The 17,657-nt window shown below is 44.4% G+C and overlaps 1 protein-coding gene across 1 annotated transcript in view; it reads left to right on the top strand.

Annotated features, from left to right (window-relative positions):
- The first annotated feature begins 4,804 nt into the window (after nucleotides 1-4,804).
- The window catches only part of MYO5A (myosin VA), a 187,012-nt gene continuing 174,159 nt past the window's right edge, over nucleotides 4,805-17,657 (top strand). The window contains exon 1 of the mRNA XM_075897261.1: nucleotides 4,805-5,034. Within this exon, the coding sequence (XP_075753376.1) occupies nucleotides 5,008-5,034 (27 nt within the window). The 5' untranslated portion in view covers nucleotides 4,805-5,007. The remainder of the gene's footprint in view (nucleotides 5,035-17,657) is intronic.

Raw genomic sequence — 17,657 nt, 5'->3', positions numbered from 1 at the left:
CATTGATTCAATGCCACAGGATAACTCCCCCTATTCTGCAGTAAATAATCCAAAAATTACAGTGTGGTGTAAAGAAAGCCACCCCACACACGAGGATCTGGGTCTAAAGGTTTAAATGGAACTAGAGAAGGCTAAATCTGGAGCCAAATTTCTCTTCAACAATTGAATCAGATCACAAAATGGGTATATTCAAGAGAGCTTTAAATGACAGGGAAATAATGGTTTTTTTTTAAATTCTTTTGGGCAAAAAATTCTACATACACTATGTTCTTACTGTAAATGTCTGGAAAGAACTTTCTCATCATTCTTTATGCTTTGAAATCCAGTATAGTGTATGTGAGAACCCTATAAGTTATGTTAACTTTGACTGCATCTAGGTATATTACAGGCATGCTGTTTCTAAAAATTTCCTGCCTCTAAATCCTGATCTTTAATAGTCTTGAAATCCCAGTTCAGATGGAATTGTGCCCAACCACTAGTGTGTTTTGGGTGCAAACATTTATTTGTAATTACACTTGAATCCTGGGCACGGGCTGTGAGTGTCTGGTAAAATAATCCATGGTAATGGACTCTAATTTTTTCCATTCATGTGCAGAATAAATTGTATGTGCACAAAGGCATGTGCAGAGTTGTAATACATGTAAGACATACATGCTGTTGGCTGTGGGTGCTCTGTTAACCAGGTGGGTGGCATTTCAGTCTCTGCTGAGTGGCTCCCTAAGAGCACAGTTTACAGAGAATGCTGATCTATGGTTCAATCAAGTTCCTGAAAGTAGGACTTTGAATTACATTAATGCATACATCACCCCCAAAGAAATAAGATAGATGTTCTACCTGAGAGAGTGCACAGACTGCAAATTCAGACCCCTTTTAAAAAACAAAGAAATAATTTCATGTACCCAGATGGGAGTGAAAGAGGAAAGTACAGAGAGATGAGAAGTGTATGGTCAATGGTGACGGAGAATAGGAATAACCAGAATGCATGTCATGTGTTCAGAAAGAGACAGGCTCCGAGAGAGAGAGAGAGATGCGGTGAAGAATAAAATAGAATAAATAGAGAAAAGGCCCATAGGAAATGCTGAGAGGTAAAGAACAATGAATACAGTTTAAAATTAGACTAAAAAAAACCCACTCTTGTAAGGCTTTTGGCTTAAGAATGGTGTTTGACAACCCTAAAGTACATTTGCCTTTTATCCACAGAATCAATAGGGAGGGGTGGCTGAGTAAACTTCAGTCAAATATCCTGACCCTTGCACTGGAAGACTGGGCAGGCGTAAGAAGGTAGTTCCTACCCTTTCAATGAACAGCTTCTGCTTGGATGGCAGTGCTGATAATGGCAACCTGTCTCTTAGGAATGATTAATAACTTGGTTAATAATCATGGAAAATTGACAGCTGAATATATGTTTGACGGTATTACTCTTTACTAAACAGCTACAACTTTCTGCTGAGCGAGCATTGTAAAATGTGCTAAAAATTCCATTCCTCTGCTCCTTCCTGCCCCCTTCCAACATCTGAAAGTACTTCTCTTATCACAATGATCAAAGATCCAGGGCCAAATATTGAAATGTTTCAAATAGAACTCCTTAATTTCTTCCGCTTGTTCATTATTTCCCTTTTGCTGTCTTCCTATCTTTTCTTCATTCAGCAGGGGTAAAAAAGGAAACACACAGCAAGAGGTTACAGCACTAACTGCATCAGGAGACATTGGTTCTATTATTGACTGCCAATGTCTTAATGTGATTATGAGCATATGGATGTATTGTAACCATTTTGAGCTGCACTGTAAAACAGCAACTCATGCTTAGCCATCATATTTGTATGATGCTTTGAGATTCTCAGCTGCTCTCAAAGCACAATTATCTAATACATCCAAAGGTCCCATTAGTTTTTGAAGTTTGTAGCAGTGTCGAGGTGGTTAAAGCATTGTGAGGGTATGTTTTAATAAGAGGCCATTTTGAACAATGTGGTGCATTCCAAAGGAAAGAAAAATCTTTGTGGGAAGAACAGTTTCATTTCTGTTCCCAAAAATGGAAGAATCCAAATTAGGGATGTTAAATTTAGTTTAATCAACTAGCTGACTACTCGATAACTGGGGAAGCTGCAGAGGTGTTAGTGCCCGACCTGGGAACTAATCCTGCTGCGGCTCTGCCTTTTAATTATATTAAGAGCTGGCAGGTTTAAAAGGCTGGTGTGCAGCAGGAGAGGCCACCACTTCATTTCATAACAGAAATTTGTGTGTCTGCTGTTTTTGCTAGCTTGGAACTTTCTTCCTTAATAGACTTTCTGATGTGGTCTATGCTTTCTTGCGCTCTCACATAGAACAGACCTACATGTGTGTGAATATACCACCTTATCCTCCCAAATAGGACTAGTCTCAGATTAACTCTTTTCTTTCTATGACTGGTCTAGAAAATTCCTGTCCCACCAGCTCCGCTCCATTGCTCAGGCTCCAACAAGTACAAACAGATCTAGGTGATTCTCCACACATGCCTAGACAACATCTCCTCAATGACCTTGTTTCCTAGACACTCACCGTCCCCCAAAATGGCTGTCCCACCAGGGCTAGATGGCCTCTTTTTTCTTCAATAGAACTGGATTCCTCCAGAACCAGACCCTCATTCTTTCTCTCCTCCCCTTCCACAATGGCCCTAACAAACCCACATCTTTAACTTCTTGACAGGCTGGATCATCCCTCTGCCATTTCCCTTAAAAGGTATTTTGGAACCTGTAACGGTTCATCCCCCACCCCCATGCTTTATAAAATTGACCTATGAACATAAATGTACATAACTTAAAGGTACTTTGAGCAAATAACTTCATGTAGCCTATCAATCTTCATGTCTTAATCTCCTAAATCTGTTTCTTATTTTGGTGTATGTATCATTTTTGTGTGTAAAATTAGATGTATGGAATAGGGAATACTTTATAGGTTTTAAGTGTGTCAATGAAAGTCATCAAGGGAGGCCCCAGTGTCTGGGCAATTGTATGCAACTAGCCTTTTGTCCTTAAGTCTTAGAACTGATTGGTAGGGACTGAGTTGAGTGTCTCCCCATGCAATAAGGGAATCTTTAAAAACAATAGGAAAGTAGGAGTCCTTTGTCTTTGGCTGGCACACCCAGGAGACTGAACCAGAGGCCTCAGGGGAAGTGGAGTTTTCCTGGTTTGATGGTGCAGCTGGAACAGAAACAATTTTAGGGTGAGTTTGTAGTAAGTTCGTACTGAGGATTTAATGTTAGAATTAGCAAAGCATTTTCTGTTACTTTTAATTTGTAATGTACTTTGCTCTGCCTGTTCTCACTTATAACTGCTGAAATCCTACTGCTTGTACTTAATATCACTTTTATTTACTATCAAGCCCAGTGTAAATAATTATTACCTGGGGGAGCAATCACTGTGCATATTCCCCCTTTCAAAGGGGACTTACCCACATAATTCATTGGGGATTTTGATCCCATTTGGGGAGTGGTATCCCAGGAAACTGGGCCCTAAACTGCACTCTTCTTGGACTTAAGAGGTTCAGTTTCTGTACTGCTTCTAAGGGAGGGAGGACATAGTGATCTCAGCTTGGTGCCTTGGTTGGGGGAGACTGGCAGAGTTGGCCCAGCAGATCACTGAGCAGTGAGAAGGTGAGTGGCAGTGGCCATGTGAGTGCTCCAGGAATCCCCCCCCAACAGGTCATCTGTAACCTCACCCTGTCACAGAACCATGTCCTTTTTGTCTCCTCAGCACTACTGGCCAGAGACAGGATTTGGCCAGCCTTGATTCAGAGATGGGTGTCTTGGGCTAAGTTCTCCCCTTTTACCACCACCACCTGAGGGATGGCTACCCCATGCAGGGCTCTCTCCACCAGTAAGTGAGATGGCACTCAGTGGGTAGTAATGTTCCCTCTAATCTTTTCCATCCATGTGCAAAACAACCTCTTCCCCCAAAAAAACCCGAGGTGTAGGCGTTCTGCTAATCAGCTGGGTGATATTTGAATGTCTCCTGGGCAGCTGCACAAGCTTACAGGAAACAGTAAATTATCCTCTCCAAATTAAGGGGTTGAATTGAGAGAATCTCTTTCTAGCCTGGTGCTTAGACAGGCAGAGGGGCTGGTGGTTCTTAGGGATGTGAAAGATTAATGGGTGATGCTTACCGTAACTGGTGCAGGCTTGGTGCAGCTCCCCAGGTGACTCACTGCCACCAGGGGCTGCTCTGATGCAGAGCAGCTTCTGCGCGCACAGCGGGTTTGTCTGCTGTGTAGACAGGGGCTGCTCCAGGACCAGGAGCTGGCAGCAGCCCCATCCACCATTGCTGGTAGTGGGAGCCCCACAAGCTGGGGCAGTCCCCGGCCGGATCCCGCTCTGTCCCCGGCCAACCTAACGTTTAAACAGTTAACTGATTAACTGGCATTTTGCATCTCTTCTCGCACCACCCACGCTGATGGCTGGAAGGAGGAGGAGGGGAAAGAGCGTACCTGGGCCCTACTAAGAGCTTGTGTGTTAGGCACAGTGGGCTGCAGCAATTCCTGCCCCCCACAAGGAGACGACCCCCATTTACACAATTATTTAGAAAAACGAAACCAAGATGAATCGGTTCCCACGGGCCATCCTGTAGCGTGAAGGCCTGGCTGCTCCCCTCCACCGCCGCTGGCTGCTCCCCTCCGCCGCCGCTGGATGCTCTGAGGACCTGGTCCCCCTCCCCTCCGCAGCAGCTGGCTGCGCTCAGCCCATCGCCCGCTCCCCTGCCGCGCTAGCGGGGCCCCTGGCCCGGCGCCCGCTCTGCCGCCGGCGGGAGGCAGACCAGGCCGTGCGGCTGCCGCGGCGCCCCATACCCACAATGCACAGAGCCCCGGCCCCCTCCCCGCGCGACAGGTAACCAACAACATGGCGAGCCGCGCCGAGCCGGCGCTCTGAGCATCCCCCGCCGCCGCCCAGCGGGCCCTGCAGCCCAGCCCGGGGCAGGGCGGGGCAGGGAGGCGGCTGCGCCTGGCCGCGCCGCGCACGGGAGCCGCGGCGGCAGCACCATGGCAGCCTCCGAGCTCTACACCAAGGTAAGGAGCCGGCTCCCGCCCCGCCGCCCCCGCCTGTCCAGCGCACTGCGGGGCCGGGCGCGGGGAGCCCCCGGGCCCGGCACCCGCCCGCGGCGGGGAATGAATGAATGAATGAATGGGCAGGGCGGGCGGGGATGGCGGCCGAGCTGCGCCCCGTAGCAAGGGGCTGCAAGAGGCCCCCGAGGAGCGGAGGGCTCGGCGGCTGGCTCTGTTCGCGGCTGGCCTCTCCCTCCCGGCTCGCCGGGGGCCGCGCTTGTCCTTCATGCGGCCCTGTGGAGCGCCCGCCGGCGGCTCTGCAGCGCTCAGCAGCCAGGAAGTGACGGGCTAGGGAGCGAACGTCCAAATTCCCCTCCAGCAGCATCTGCATCTGCCCTTCCCCTTTCCTGGCCGCAGGCGAAAGGGCTCGGACGGGATAGAGCGAGCATCGGGACATTTCCCTGCCAGCCCTCCTACCCCCTTGGCCCTCCCCAGCAGGGATTCATGGCAGAAGAGCCATCCTCTGCATTGCACGTTTGCTCGGACCATTGCCTTCTAATAGGTTTTACTGGCTGAGCATGTCACCCTGACTTGATTATAATCTGGCGGCTTTTGTTTTTACTCCACATGCTAGCTAAAGAATCGCAGTGTAGGAGAGACGTGGATTTACTGTAGGGATATGGAGGTAGTGGACAGTTAGGCTATGCTAATGGAGTGAAGAGGCAGAGATGTAAACTCTTGATTTCACGGGAAGAGGCATTAGTCATCTTGACGCTTCATTGTCAGGCTCTGAGATTTAAAAAATAAATCGACAATATGAAAATTCTGCTTATTGCCTTTCCATATCACACATAATACAAACCACGTTATGGTAACAGTTAGTACTCTAGCTATCTGGTCACAGCTATTTTAAAAACAATTTTTATTATTTTACAGTGGTCTGTGTTGTTTAGTGATCCTCATAACGTCTAATAATATTGTCCAGTTCCTTAAAATCTTCTGCTGAAACATACAAGGTAAAAAAGCCCTCTTGTATCAAAACCAGATGTGCCGAAACAATTTTTATAGCAAGGGGTGCTGCTGATGGAAAATATGTTGGTGTTATTAATATTTCAAGCTGGGTGTATGGCAGTACCCATAGCTCCACCATTGATTAAACCCAGCCTTTTGATGACACTGAAAATTTAGATATGTTTACTCTTGGATCTGACTCAGAATGTCTCTGCCATCAGTGATACAGTACACTACTTTTTTAATAGGGTACACTAGGCAAATAGACATAATCTCATAATGGTTTTAGGTCCTGTAATTTGGTACTGCATCAGTTGATGCATTGGAAAGATCAATGCAAAAGTAGTATGTGCAGATTTTGATGACAGGAAAATTGCAAATTAAAGTGTTGAAATGGACATGTTATGTATTAGCAGTAAAAGAGAAATCACGTGCATGGGAGAAGAAAAGGTAAAATCTATGCTCCATAGTTTACTTTATTTAAAGGTAGCTGGGATCATTGTGGTAATCTAATCTGGCCAGCAGAACATTGGCCTAGTGATTCCTGTATTGTCTATAACTTTAGATTGAGCTAGATCATGACTTTTTGAAAGATACCCAGTTTTGACCTTTTAACATGTTTGGTGATGATCAATCTAGTTCTTTGCTTAAGGAGGGAGAATGAAATGGAACACCAGATTTTTCTGGATGGGCTAGAAATCTTTCACCTAGTTTGTAGTATCCACCAACAAAGATATAATGGGCAATGCCTTGAATATAATGAGTCAGTATAAACCAAACTCTTTGTTGCTAGGCTTGAAATTTCACTAGATGCTTGTAAGAGGCTGATACAAAGGACTGAATGCCATGTTGTCCTGGGGCAGCACCCTGGCAGGAGGCACAATGTACATCTGCAAACAGTAAACAAACATCCATGGCTAGCCATGTTGACTTGGACCCACAGGGCTGCGAGGCTGTAAAATAGCTGTAAACATGTTTGGGCCTAGGCTGGAGCCAGTTCTCTGGACACCACAAGGTTTCATGCTCCCAGAGTCCAGACTCAAGCCCAACCCCTAAAATCTCAACAATAATTTTAGTCTCTCATTCTGAGTCATGTAAGCCTTAGGCAGCTGTGCCATGGATGTTTTATTCCGGTGTACATGGGCTTCCAGTGTACAAGGAAAAGAGGAAGGTTGCCTTCTGCTTCTGCTTTGTAGGTGTCTAATAAATGGGAAGCCCTCTCATGTCTATTATAAGGGAAAATGCCTTTTTCCCCCCTTCACACAAACCTACGTTTTCTTTTTATATTTATCCCCCAGTTCATTTTTAGGTGCCCTCCTTTTAGCATGGCAATGAGAGTAAAATTGGCATTCTTGATTAATGAATGTAGACCAGTGTTCCCCAATTTTATTTGGCCATACAACCCTTTTAAACTCAAAAGAATTTTGCAGACTCCCTAATAACAGTCTAATACCGTGGTCCCCAACACGGCGCCATGGCGCCCGTGGGGGCATTTGAATGCGCCCGCCAGGTGCTCGGGGCTGGCCTGGCCCCGGGCACATGGCGCACGGGCGCTTGCGGGGGGGGGCGCGCTCGGCGGGGGGGGGCGCCGGCCCCGGGCGCGCGGCGCTCGGCGGGGGGGGGGGGCGCCGGCCCCGGGCGCGCGGCGCTTGAGGGGGAGGGGGCGCCGCCCCCGGGCGCGCACGTGTCCCCGCCCCCTGGCGCCCGACAACCTGAAAAGGTTGGGGACCACTGGTCTAATATATGGAGCTTAAAAAGTAGACCACAAATAAGTAAGGATAATAATAACAAATGTTAAACAAGGTCATGAGATCAACATTTAGTTTAATTGCACATATTTAAAAACAAAAATCACATATCAATTATTATTATTTTTAAATAATAAAATGTTATTGTAATGGAATTTTCTCACCATTTTCGCATACCATTTAGGAAACGCTGAGGTAGATAATGGATTTAAAACCATCATAGGTGGAGGTGACAAAGATGTAATAAAATAAAACGAGTGCAGGGTATATAATCCACCAAAAGAGGTTTTAAAAAATAAACTAAAATCAGCTTCACTCCATGGAGATATTGTGATCTCAAATTATTCTTGCCTTCTTTTAAAACCATATGCGTTCACAGTTCTCTGTTAGAGATAAGTACATTCAGGACAGTTACTTGGGACAGTTCCTCAGAGTACACAGTGCTCCTAATGGACATGAGACTTGATACACAAGGGAATTAGCATAGCCTCTATATCTTGGAATAAGAATCACTTTAGGGCTGGACCAAATATTAGGTAACTTATATGGTGTCAGTTCAGTAATGCAATGAAGGATCATGCTTGATGTTACAAATGTGTATGAGTATACAGAATAGCAAAACCAAAAAGTCTGGAGTTTCTTAGCTCATTATGCAGATATATTACAGTAATTAAGAGGTCCACTACTACAGGCAGCAAACTTCACAAAATTCTGAAGACTTTGGCTTCTGTGGGACTCTGTGTGAGTGTAAATGAGCCTACTCAATTCACTTTGCAGAGATACATCCTTATGCCTTTTATACATACAGCTTGAGTGTTGGTTATAAAGAAATCGATTAAAAACCAGTGTAATTAAATTGGAGCAACCCCCAAAATTTAAACATGTACTCCCACACCCTTAACAACCAAAGTAAAATCAATAATAGGGCACTTAATCCTCAATAAGAATGGCTGTTCTGATTTTAACTGAATTGTCTCCTAAACTGATTTTGTTAAATTGAGGCTCGAGCCCTTTATAGATGAGCTTAGATTGTAAAATACTTGGTCCATGTGAGCCTGTCTTTTATGTTTTTTTTCTGTGAATATTGTAATGCCCACAAGTATGACACAAAACATAATTTCCACTACTCCCCCAGGGGACAAGAAGAAAATGTTCTATAGTAGGGTACTTGTAAAATGCAGAATAAAGGCTTGAGACCTTGCTGTCATGCTCTGGTGTGAAAGGGATACTGTCAATGTGAGATTACAATTGGAAAATGTATAAAGAAGGGCAACAGAAATGGTTGGGGATATGGAATAGTTTCCATATGAGGAGAGATTAAAAGGACTGGGTCTGTTCATTTTAGAAAAGACACAACTAAGCTGAGATAGGATAGAGGTCTATAAAATCTTGAATGGTGTGGAAAAAGTGAATAAGAAATTGTCTTGTGATAGCGTTCATAACAAGAACCAGGGATCACCTAAAGAAACTAAAAGATAGGTTTAAAACAAACATAATGAAGTACTTACTCTCACAATACATAGTCAACCTGATCAATTTATTGCCAGGGGGAGGTTGTGAAGGCCAAAAGTATAACATGGTTCAAAAAAGAATTAGGTCAGTTCATGGATGGTAGGTCCCTCAATGACTATTAGCCATGATAGTCTGGGATGCAACTCCATGCTCTGGGTATTCCTTAGCCTCTGACTGCCAGAAGCTCAGACTTGACAGCAGAGGTGGATCACTCACTATCACTCTGGTCTGTTCATTCCTGCTGAAGAACCTGGTATTGACTGTTGTTGGAAGGCAGAATACCATTGGTCTGACCCAGTACGTCCATTCTCATGAAATCTAGTCAGTTTTAAAAAATTGGGCTAACGTGGTATACGTACTACACCTTGCCAATTTTTGTGGTTTTTACAATTGCATTTTCCTGTTGTAAATATGGTAAAGGAACTCAACCCTGCATTGGGGATATATGATTTAGGGTGTGTGCAGTCACTTCATTTTTCTGTGAAAAGGGGAATTGACTGTTGAGGGGAAGAGAGGACTGGAGGCAGGCAGTGGACAGCCCTGGAGGATTAGAGAGAAACAGAGAATATGTGAGGAAATGGGGAGAGAGAGAAGTTGAGGTTGAGAAAGCAGCCACTGGGGTGGAGGGAAATCTGGACTGAGAGAAATCAAGAGTGAGTGGACGGACTGAAGCTGAGCAAGTCAGCCAGATGTACAAAAGAGGGTTTCTTTGGTTTAAAGCTGGCTAAGTCAGTGCATGTTTGATGTCGTCTTCCTGCTCATTGGTTTCAGTTGTCTCCTGTCATTGATTCATGTTGTCCCAGGAATCTGGAACAAGAGAACTTAAAGTCCTTTAGATCCCATGGGGCTGGTTTAATGTGCACCCCTATAGGCAAACATCAGTGCAGTGAAGTCCATATCTCCAAGAGGTCACAAGAGGTGTTTGAAGCTCAAAAACTGACTTAGGCACTTGATATTGAAAAGATGTTTGGGAAAAGGGGAGACCTTAAAGTAAAATAATAATTAACAACTTATAAGATAACAGCTTGTGCATACAGAGATAGATATAGATGTATTTCTTTACTTAGAAGGTTATATTGAGTTAGGTAAACTTAGTAATATGCTATAGTGTGTGTGTGTATATATATTGTGTGACAGACCCAGGGCAGCTGGCTACAATAGTTTGGTGGAGGGTGAGCATGCTGGGAGCTGGGTGAATGGTTTTCTGTTTCCTGAATAAACTGCCAGAGACTGTGGCCACGTAATCAAGGCAGGCACCTGAGCTGAGTTATGAGCTTGCCTGAAGCAGCAGGCTAATCAGACACCCACAGCCAATTTAAGGCCTGCTGGATTTCTTTGAAAGGTGTCGTGTCCCCCCCCCCCCCCCGCTTCCTCCCAAATAAGGGAAGGGGAAGGAGAGGAGTGAAGGACTGAAAGGAGGAAGTGTGTTGCTGGAGAGTTGAGAACTAAGAAAGGAAAAAGTGTTTGTGCTGAAGCAGGAAAGATTTTCTCAGGTACCAGGGAGAAAGTACTAGGGGAGTGTTTGGGGAAGAGGCATGGGGAAAAGGCTGTATTGAGGCTATATTGGGGCTAGAGGTAAACCTCCTTAGTTGGTCCTACATAGGGTCCCTGGACAGGCCTGGATTCCCCCCAACTGTCCCCACACCACTAAGAAGTCTGCTCCTGGAAAGAGAGGCCAGGATTATGGAGGGGTTTCACACACATCCTTTGACTTTGCCAATGATGAGAAGCTGTGAGTAGGGATGCTAAATATCGCTTACTTGAATAGTCAAGTAACCTTGTGAATTCTTACTGGTTATTTGACTATTCTATAGTCTCCATGGGAGGGGCTGGCAGCCAGTGCACTCTGGCCCCACTTCCAATTAGCCCCCTGCCACTCTGCACTGCTGCCTCTGATACAATGGGATGCTAGGTGGCAGCTCATCTGCGTGGGGAGCCAGTTTAAAAACCAGGTCCTCTTGTGGACTGTCTGTCTTTGGCCCCATGTTGCTGCCTCTGATACAGAGACAGCAGCGTGGAGTGGCAGAGGGCTCCTCGGGAGAGGGGCCGGAGTTCAGGGCTCCCACATACCTGCAGAACACAACATAGAAACAATTGTTTACAAATTGATATCTGTTGGCGGCAACACTAAAATATCATGATGACACAAGTTATCACACTGTTACAGAATCCCATGGGGTAATTCCACTGTGCAAAGTTAAGTTTCACTTAATCTTGTGATTGCTTCTATGTCTGCTTATCCACATGTCAGTTTGTTGAAACACTCTGACGTGTATAAACGTTACTGTATGCTTTTGTAGCTAACAAAAACTTTGGATTTGTCTGAGTGACTGTAAAACAAGAAAACGCTAACATGTTAAGTGAGAATAATGTTTGATCTATGCTATGTTTTGTAATTCTGCACCATTGAGATTTCAACTGCAAATTCTGCATGAAGGCATCATGGTCCATTTTCAGTTTAAAAAAGCTGCTTCCTGGTACCATTGATGGGTATTTTTTTTTGTTTTGTTTTTTATAGTTTAATGTGTATACAATTTTCATTTTACTGGTGCAATCTAGGGATATAATAGTATAGTCAATTAACCTATTAACTGATAAGCTTATAGGTTAATGCTATAGATTACACTCATTTCCTTCTCCCCCCTGTCCCTGCCAGTAAATTTTTTAGCAGCTAGGACTGCGAGGGGTCCAAGACCTACCCCTGCTGCAATTCTGCATTTAAAGTGTATTAGGAGCTGGCCAGGCAGCCCGGCTCAGTTCTGGCTCATGATAGGTCCAGGCCTTATCCCCGTTTCAGCTCTGCATTTCAAGTGTATTAAGAGCCAGGCAGGCAGGCTCAATTCTGGCTTGCACCGGGTCTGGGAGCTCAGACCCCTCCCCAAACAGGAACTGCTGCCACTCCACACTGCTGCCTCTTTCTCTGAAGCAGCAGCATAGGTCAACAAGCAGCTGGTCTACTAGGGGAGTAGGTTTTTAACCTGGCTCCCTTCGTGGACCAGCTCCCACCTGGCACCTGCCGCTGCTGCCTCTGATACAGTGGCTGTTGGCCCCACTCCCGGGACTATAGAATAGTAGACTACCCGATAAAATTTCATGAGGTTACTCAACTATTCAATTATCCGATATTTAACATCCCTAGTGCAATCAGACATCCAGCAGTGGTGTGGAAATAGTATTCAGCTGTATATGAATTGTGGAAAAGTTGGTTCTTTTACATGCTACTTTGCGGGGGACTTTTAGGGGTTAATGCTCCTTACAAGTGTCAGGAATCTCATTTTGGCCTTATTTAGACTCAGGAATAGCCCTGATTCAGCAGTTGGTTGCCAGAAATTGATTAGCTTCACCCAGTGCTGGTCCTTAAGGGTACATCTACACAGAGATAGAAGATCTGTGCAATGGCTGTGACGGGCTTGGATTAGCTGACTTGGGCTCAGGCTGCAGGATATAAAAGCTGTAGTATAGATGTTCAGTCTTGTGCTGGTTCCCAGAGCTCAGTTCAAACATCTTGCACTATTTTTTTTTTCAGTTCTTGAACCCATGAGCCAAAGCAACTGACCTAGACAGGTTGTGGTGTTTTTAAATTTCCTGTGTAAACATACTCTAAGAGTCAAAAAAAGGACAAGCTGGGTTAGTTGAGCTCATCAAAATTCATGGTTGCTTGTAGTAGAGTAGTGGTGGGGAGCTTTTTTGCGTCAGGGGCCACTGACCCACAGAAAAATCAGTCAGGGGTCGCACATAAGTAAGTTTTTTGTTTTAGTGCATATTTTGTTACTTGGCTCTTTCCTCTATGTCAGAGGTGGGCAAAAGGGCCTCCGCGGGCCAGGTCCGACCCGCCAAGTGGGTTGATCTGGCCCGCGGAGGCCTTGCCGCTCCCCTGCCCCCAGGCCAATTAGGGTCTGGGGGGTGAGGGAGTGCACGAAGCTTCTTCCCACCTGTGAGCAGCACATGCTGCTCGCAGAGCTGGAAGAGACGTCACGCGCTCCGCCGCCCCTAAGCCCTGATTGGCCTGGGGGTAGGAGGAGCATGCGAAGTTTCCTCCGCTCTCCCCGCCCCGCCCCGCCCCCCGTGAGGAGCGTACAGCTCTTCAAAGTGCCGTATGCTCATACAGGGCGGGAGCAGGGTGAGAGAAGCTTCGTTCAGCTCCCCTACCCCCAGGCCAATCAGGACTTGGGGGTGGGGAAGCACGTGACACCTCTTCCTGTCCTGCAAGCAGCGTATGGCACTTTAAAGTGTTGCATGCTCCTTACAAGGCGGGGATAGGGCAGGAGGAGGCTTTGCACGCTCCCCCTGTTCCCAGGCCAATCAGGGCCTGGGGGCGGGGGAGCGTGTGAAGCCTCTTCCTGCCCTGCCAGGGGCATGGGTGCCTAGTGGGAAGCGGGGGCAAAGGGGCTCCCCCTCCCCCAGATCAATTATGGTCTAGGGTGGGGAAACCAGGAAGCATTCTGGCCTCACCCCTTCTGGATTAGGCCCTGCCCGGAGCCACTTAAAATTTTTTTTAAGTGGCCCCCAGCCAAAAATAATTGTCCACCTCTGCTCTATGTGTGTGTAACTTGTTTTCCTTTGCAGAATGAGATGTACTGATTTGCTTTTGGGTCCAGAGCTCTGTTTGCTCAGTATTATTGAAATTTCACCCTGAATGTGGTATTTGTAAAAATAATTTCCCCAAGATCAATACAAATGTTGTTAGGAATTTATAAAAGTAACATCAGGCCCTTATCCTCTATTGAAAATGGCATGAGCGGAACTTAGTACTTCAAGGACTCCAGTGTTTTGGGGGGAGGTGGGAAACAGTGCAGGCTCTCAGTCTGCCACTACAGTTGTTTGGGCAGGAGCAGGTCCTTAGTTATTAAAATAACCAGGGATCCTCTTGCAATGCTTCTAACCCAAACACAGCCGTATGCCTAGACTGTGGTCTTGTCTACACTGTGGCGGGCTTTCGACCTAAGTTACACAACTTCAGCTGTGTGAATAACGTAGGTGAAGTTGATGTACTTAGGTCAACTTACCATGGTATCTTCATCGCAGTAATTTGACAGCTGATGCTCTCCCACAGACTCCACTTACTCTTCTTGTTTTGATGGAATACTGGAGACAAAGGGAGAGCTCTTGGTGGTCAGTTTATCACAGCACATTAAATAGATCCTGATGATGCAGCAGGTAGTGAAGACATGCCCTAAGAAAATGCAAATGACTAGAAACTATCTAGTCAGTAGATTTTAATATCTCTGGTTAAGACAAATGTAAAATAGCAAAGAAATAGCATAATAGCGATAAAGTGATTTGAAAATTTGCTCACTTTAAAAAATGTGATAAAATATTTCCCTTTCAGCCTGGAGAAATTTCTGTAGCTGATTAAATTAAAAATGACATTCATATTACTGCTTTGAATCACTGTATGTTGTTTAGGAGCTTTCTAAACATTAAACAACAACGAATTGTCCTCAGGAAAGAATCGTTTTCTAACAGGGTTGTATTGCTGAATAATAGAGTGGTGGTAGCATTCATTTTGACATACAAATTGTGCAGTGTGCCGCTTGGCTGAGGGAGAGAGAGAGAGGTACTTAGTATTCAAGCTCATTTCTGTGTAGGGTCAATATAGCTCTGAATAGTGAGGTTATTAGGGAGATAATTTAAGCCGGTACATGTGTAAAATGGTAAGGTGTCTTTTACTGTGTATTTGCTAAACATATCTTGTATTCTTGTCTTCTTGCCAAAAATTAATTGCAGACAGAAGAGGAAATATTTTAGCTTCATTTCTGCTTAAGAGTCTGCTGTATTATTAAAATAGAAGTAATAAAAGCATTATGGATAAGTGCTATGCAAAATTCTGAGCAGTCAACTTTATTGCTGATGTCTTCAAAATAAAGGCACTTAGTTTAGCATTTCCTTTTGTATATCAGTGAATGGTTATACCCTAAATGATTCATTTATTATGCATTATCTCTTGTAATCTTTTTTATGCTTGGATGTGACATTTGTGTCCAATTAAACTGAAAAAGTTTCAGCTTTCTGTAAACAATTTATATCTGTTATACATGACAGCATATTTTATTGGCATTCTGGTTAATAGAAAGTTTGAAGCCCTCCGAGAAAGATTTATTAGTCGTCTTTATTAGTGTATGTTAAACTATGAAGTTGTATCCTGTGCTTGAAGACTAGAAAGTGTGTTTAAACCAAGAGCTCGTAAGTCAGAACTGTTCATTTTGACACTGTTTATTCCAGTGAGGAAATGACATAATCATGGGCAGGCTCTGTGTGGTGTGAGAGGTAGCAATCCGTTTGTGAAAGCTTCTTCTCATTCCACAAATAGGCTTTGAGAGGATGTATTATGCAAGCCTAATGCAAACAGAAGAACTGTAGCATCATTGGAAGCTGTTTTTTTTTTTTTTTTTAAATCAGCTCTGTAGTCCAAAGAAAATTATTCATTGCTGCTTCTGCCCTAATCTGGGGGGGGGGGGGGGGGGGGGGAGGGAAGAAGATAAATGTCTTTTGTCATATGTGGGGATGAAGCGTAAAGCCCCTATTAATATTGGTGTTTTAACTAATTCTTCATGCACAGTATTAATACAATTTACCCTTCAGTAGTATTAGTGGATTATGGTGGGTTCACGTCACCTTCCAGTATCATCAGAAATCATTGCAAAGTAAGTGTCTGTAAATGTAGCTGTCATGAGCTATGTGTGTTTCTGTTGCAGTGACTCTGTAATGCACACCAGATGGGATTAGGTAATTAATTAGTGTTTTTTTTAATTAGATAAATCCTAGCTTTTCTAGTTGACAAGTTATTGGCCCTATACAAATAAATGTGAATAAGAGTCAGCGCTGCTCCTTCCACTACCTAATGTGCCCTGGTAAGGTCTGGGCAGGAGACTTAGGGAGATAAATCAGGCAAACACGACTGTATTCAAATTTCAAACAGTGGCCCAGTGTTTTACTAACATCATCTGTCTCCATGTATATCTCTCCTGTTGAATAATTTGTACTATCGAAAGTTACACACTAAACTGCTTCTATCCAAGCAGTGGTTCACAGTATTAAAACAGAATTCCCATATGTGATGGTCTGCTTCTTCAAATGTATTTAATCAACTGTATGTGTTAGTACAGTTGACTTCCACAAAAAGTCAAAGGTGACAGTGTAATGGTGTGGGGACTGCATGATTTTCTCCATGTGTGGGGAAATAGTGCCTAACTGGCAATTACCTCCTGTAAAGACTACCCCACAGGCTAGCTATCCCCTATGGCTTTTAGACTTCCCCCTCCCCCCATGGTAGCTTCTTCAGTGGATTTAAGAGGTGCCAGTTATTTAAAATACAAAGCCTAATGTTAATAGAACTGTTTGTATCCCTGCTTATGTCCTGAGCACTTGAACCTAACATGAACATAGGCATGTGAATAGACAATTCACTTTGGCTATGTCTACACTACAGAGTTTTTCTGGGATACATCCTGGAAAAACTCTGCTGCCTCCAGGGAACACATCTACTCTTCTGAAAAAAATTTCGGAAGAGCAGATGCACTTTTTCGGCATCCCTGTAAACCTCATTTATGAGGAAGAAGGGATATTCCGAAAGTTTTTTTCCCCCCAACATTTGGCCTAGGGTAGATGGGCCAAATGTCAGAAAAGCCTCTTCCGAAAAAAGAAGCATAAAAAGCTACTCCAATTGTGGTTCGCAATTTACGTAGATTTTTCCTGAAGAGCAGTGTAATGTAGACATAGCCTTTGAGAAGCAAAATCTGGCAAACCTGGTACTCTGGCCTGTATGCCAATGGTGTAGTCGGGAGTTGTACGTTTCTTACAGAAATCATGGATTCTGTAGTCTGTTTTGTTCCCTCCTTCCTTATTGGTGTCTTGGGATTCTTTCTGGTGACTGAATGGAGGCAAGAGCAGTATTTGAACCAATTTCACTGTGAACCATGACAGCAGGAACTCTCCTGGTTTATTAGTGGTTTGTCTTGTGTGCATGCTTGGGAAAAGGCAGACCATGAACTCCAGGATGTCTCTACTTTACTATTTGGTGGTGTTTGCATGTTTGAAAAAAAAGTCCTGAAACTACTCACAATGAGATAGTGATTGCTACTTACTGTGAGCAATCCCCATGGCTTTATGGAAGTAAGCAATATACCACCCTGTGTTTGTGGGATTGAGCAACTTCTTGACTGGTTTCACATTTGAGCTGCACCCAGTATGGAAGCTAACATGTTTGAGTTCTTAGGGCTTGACTGAATGCTCATTGATGTTAATAGCAAAGCTCCATTGACTTTAACCATCCAGGATTGGGACTTTAACACATACTATTGCTGTCATTGGGCTCAAGGCTGTTTGATTTCCAGCTATTTGAAAATATGCCTTATTCTCAGGGTATTATTTGGCATT

The sequence above is a fragment of the Pelodiscus sinensis genome, chromosome 14 (genome assembly GCF_049634645.1).
Source record: "Pelodiscus sinensis isolate JC-2024 chromosome 14, ASM4963464v1, whole genome shotgun sequence".
In the NCBI taxonomy this organism is placed as follows: domain Eukaryota; kingdom Metazoa; phylum Chordata; order Testudines; family Trionychidae; genus Pelodiscus; species Pelodiscus sinensis.
The sequence above is the reverse complement of the archived record's forward strand: the minus strand, read 5'-3'. Positions and strand labels throughout refer to the sequence as shown.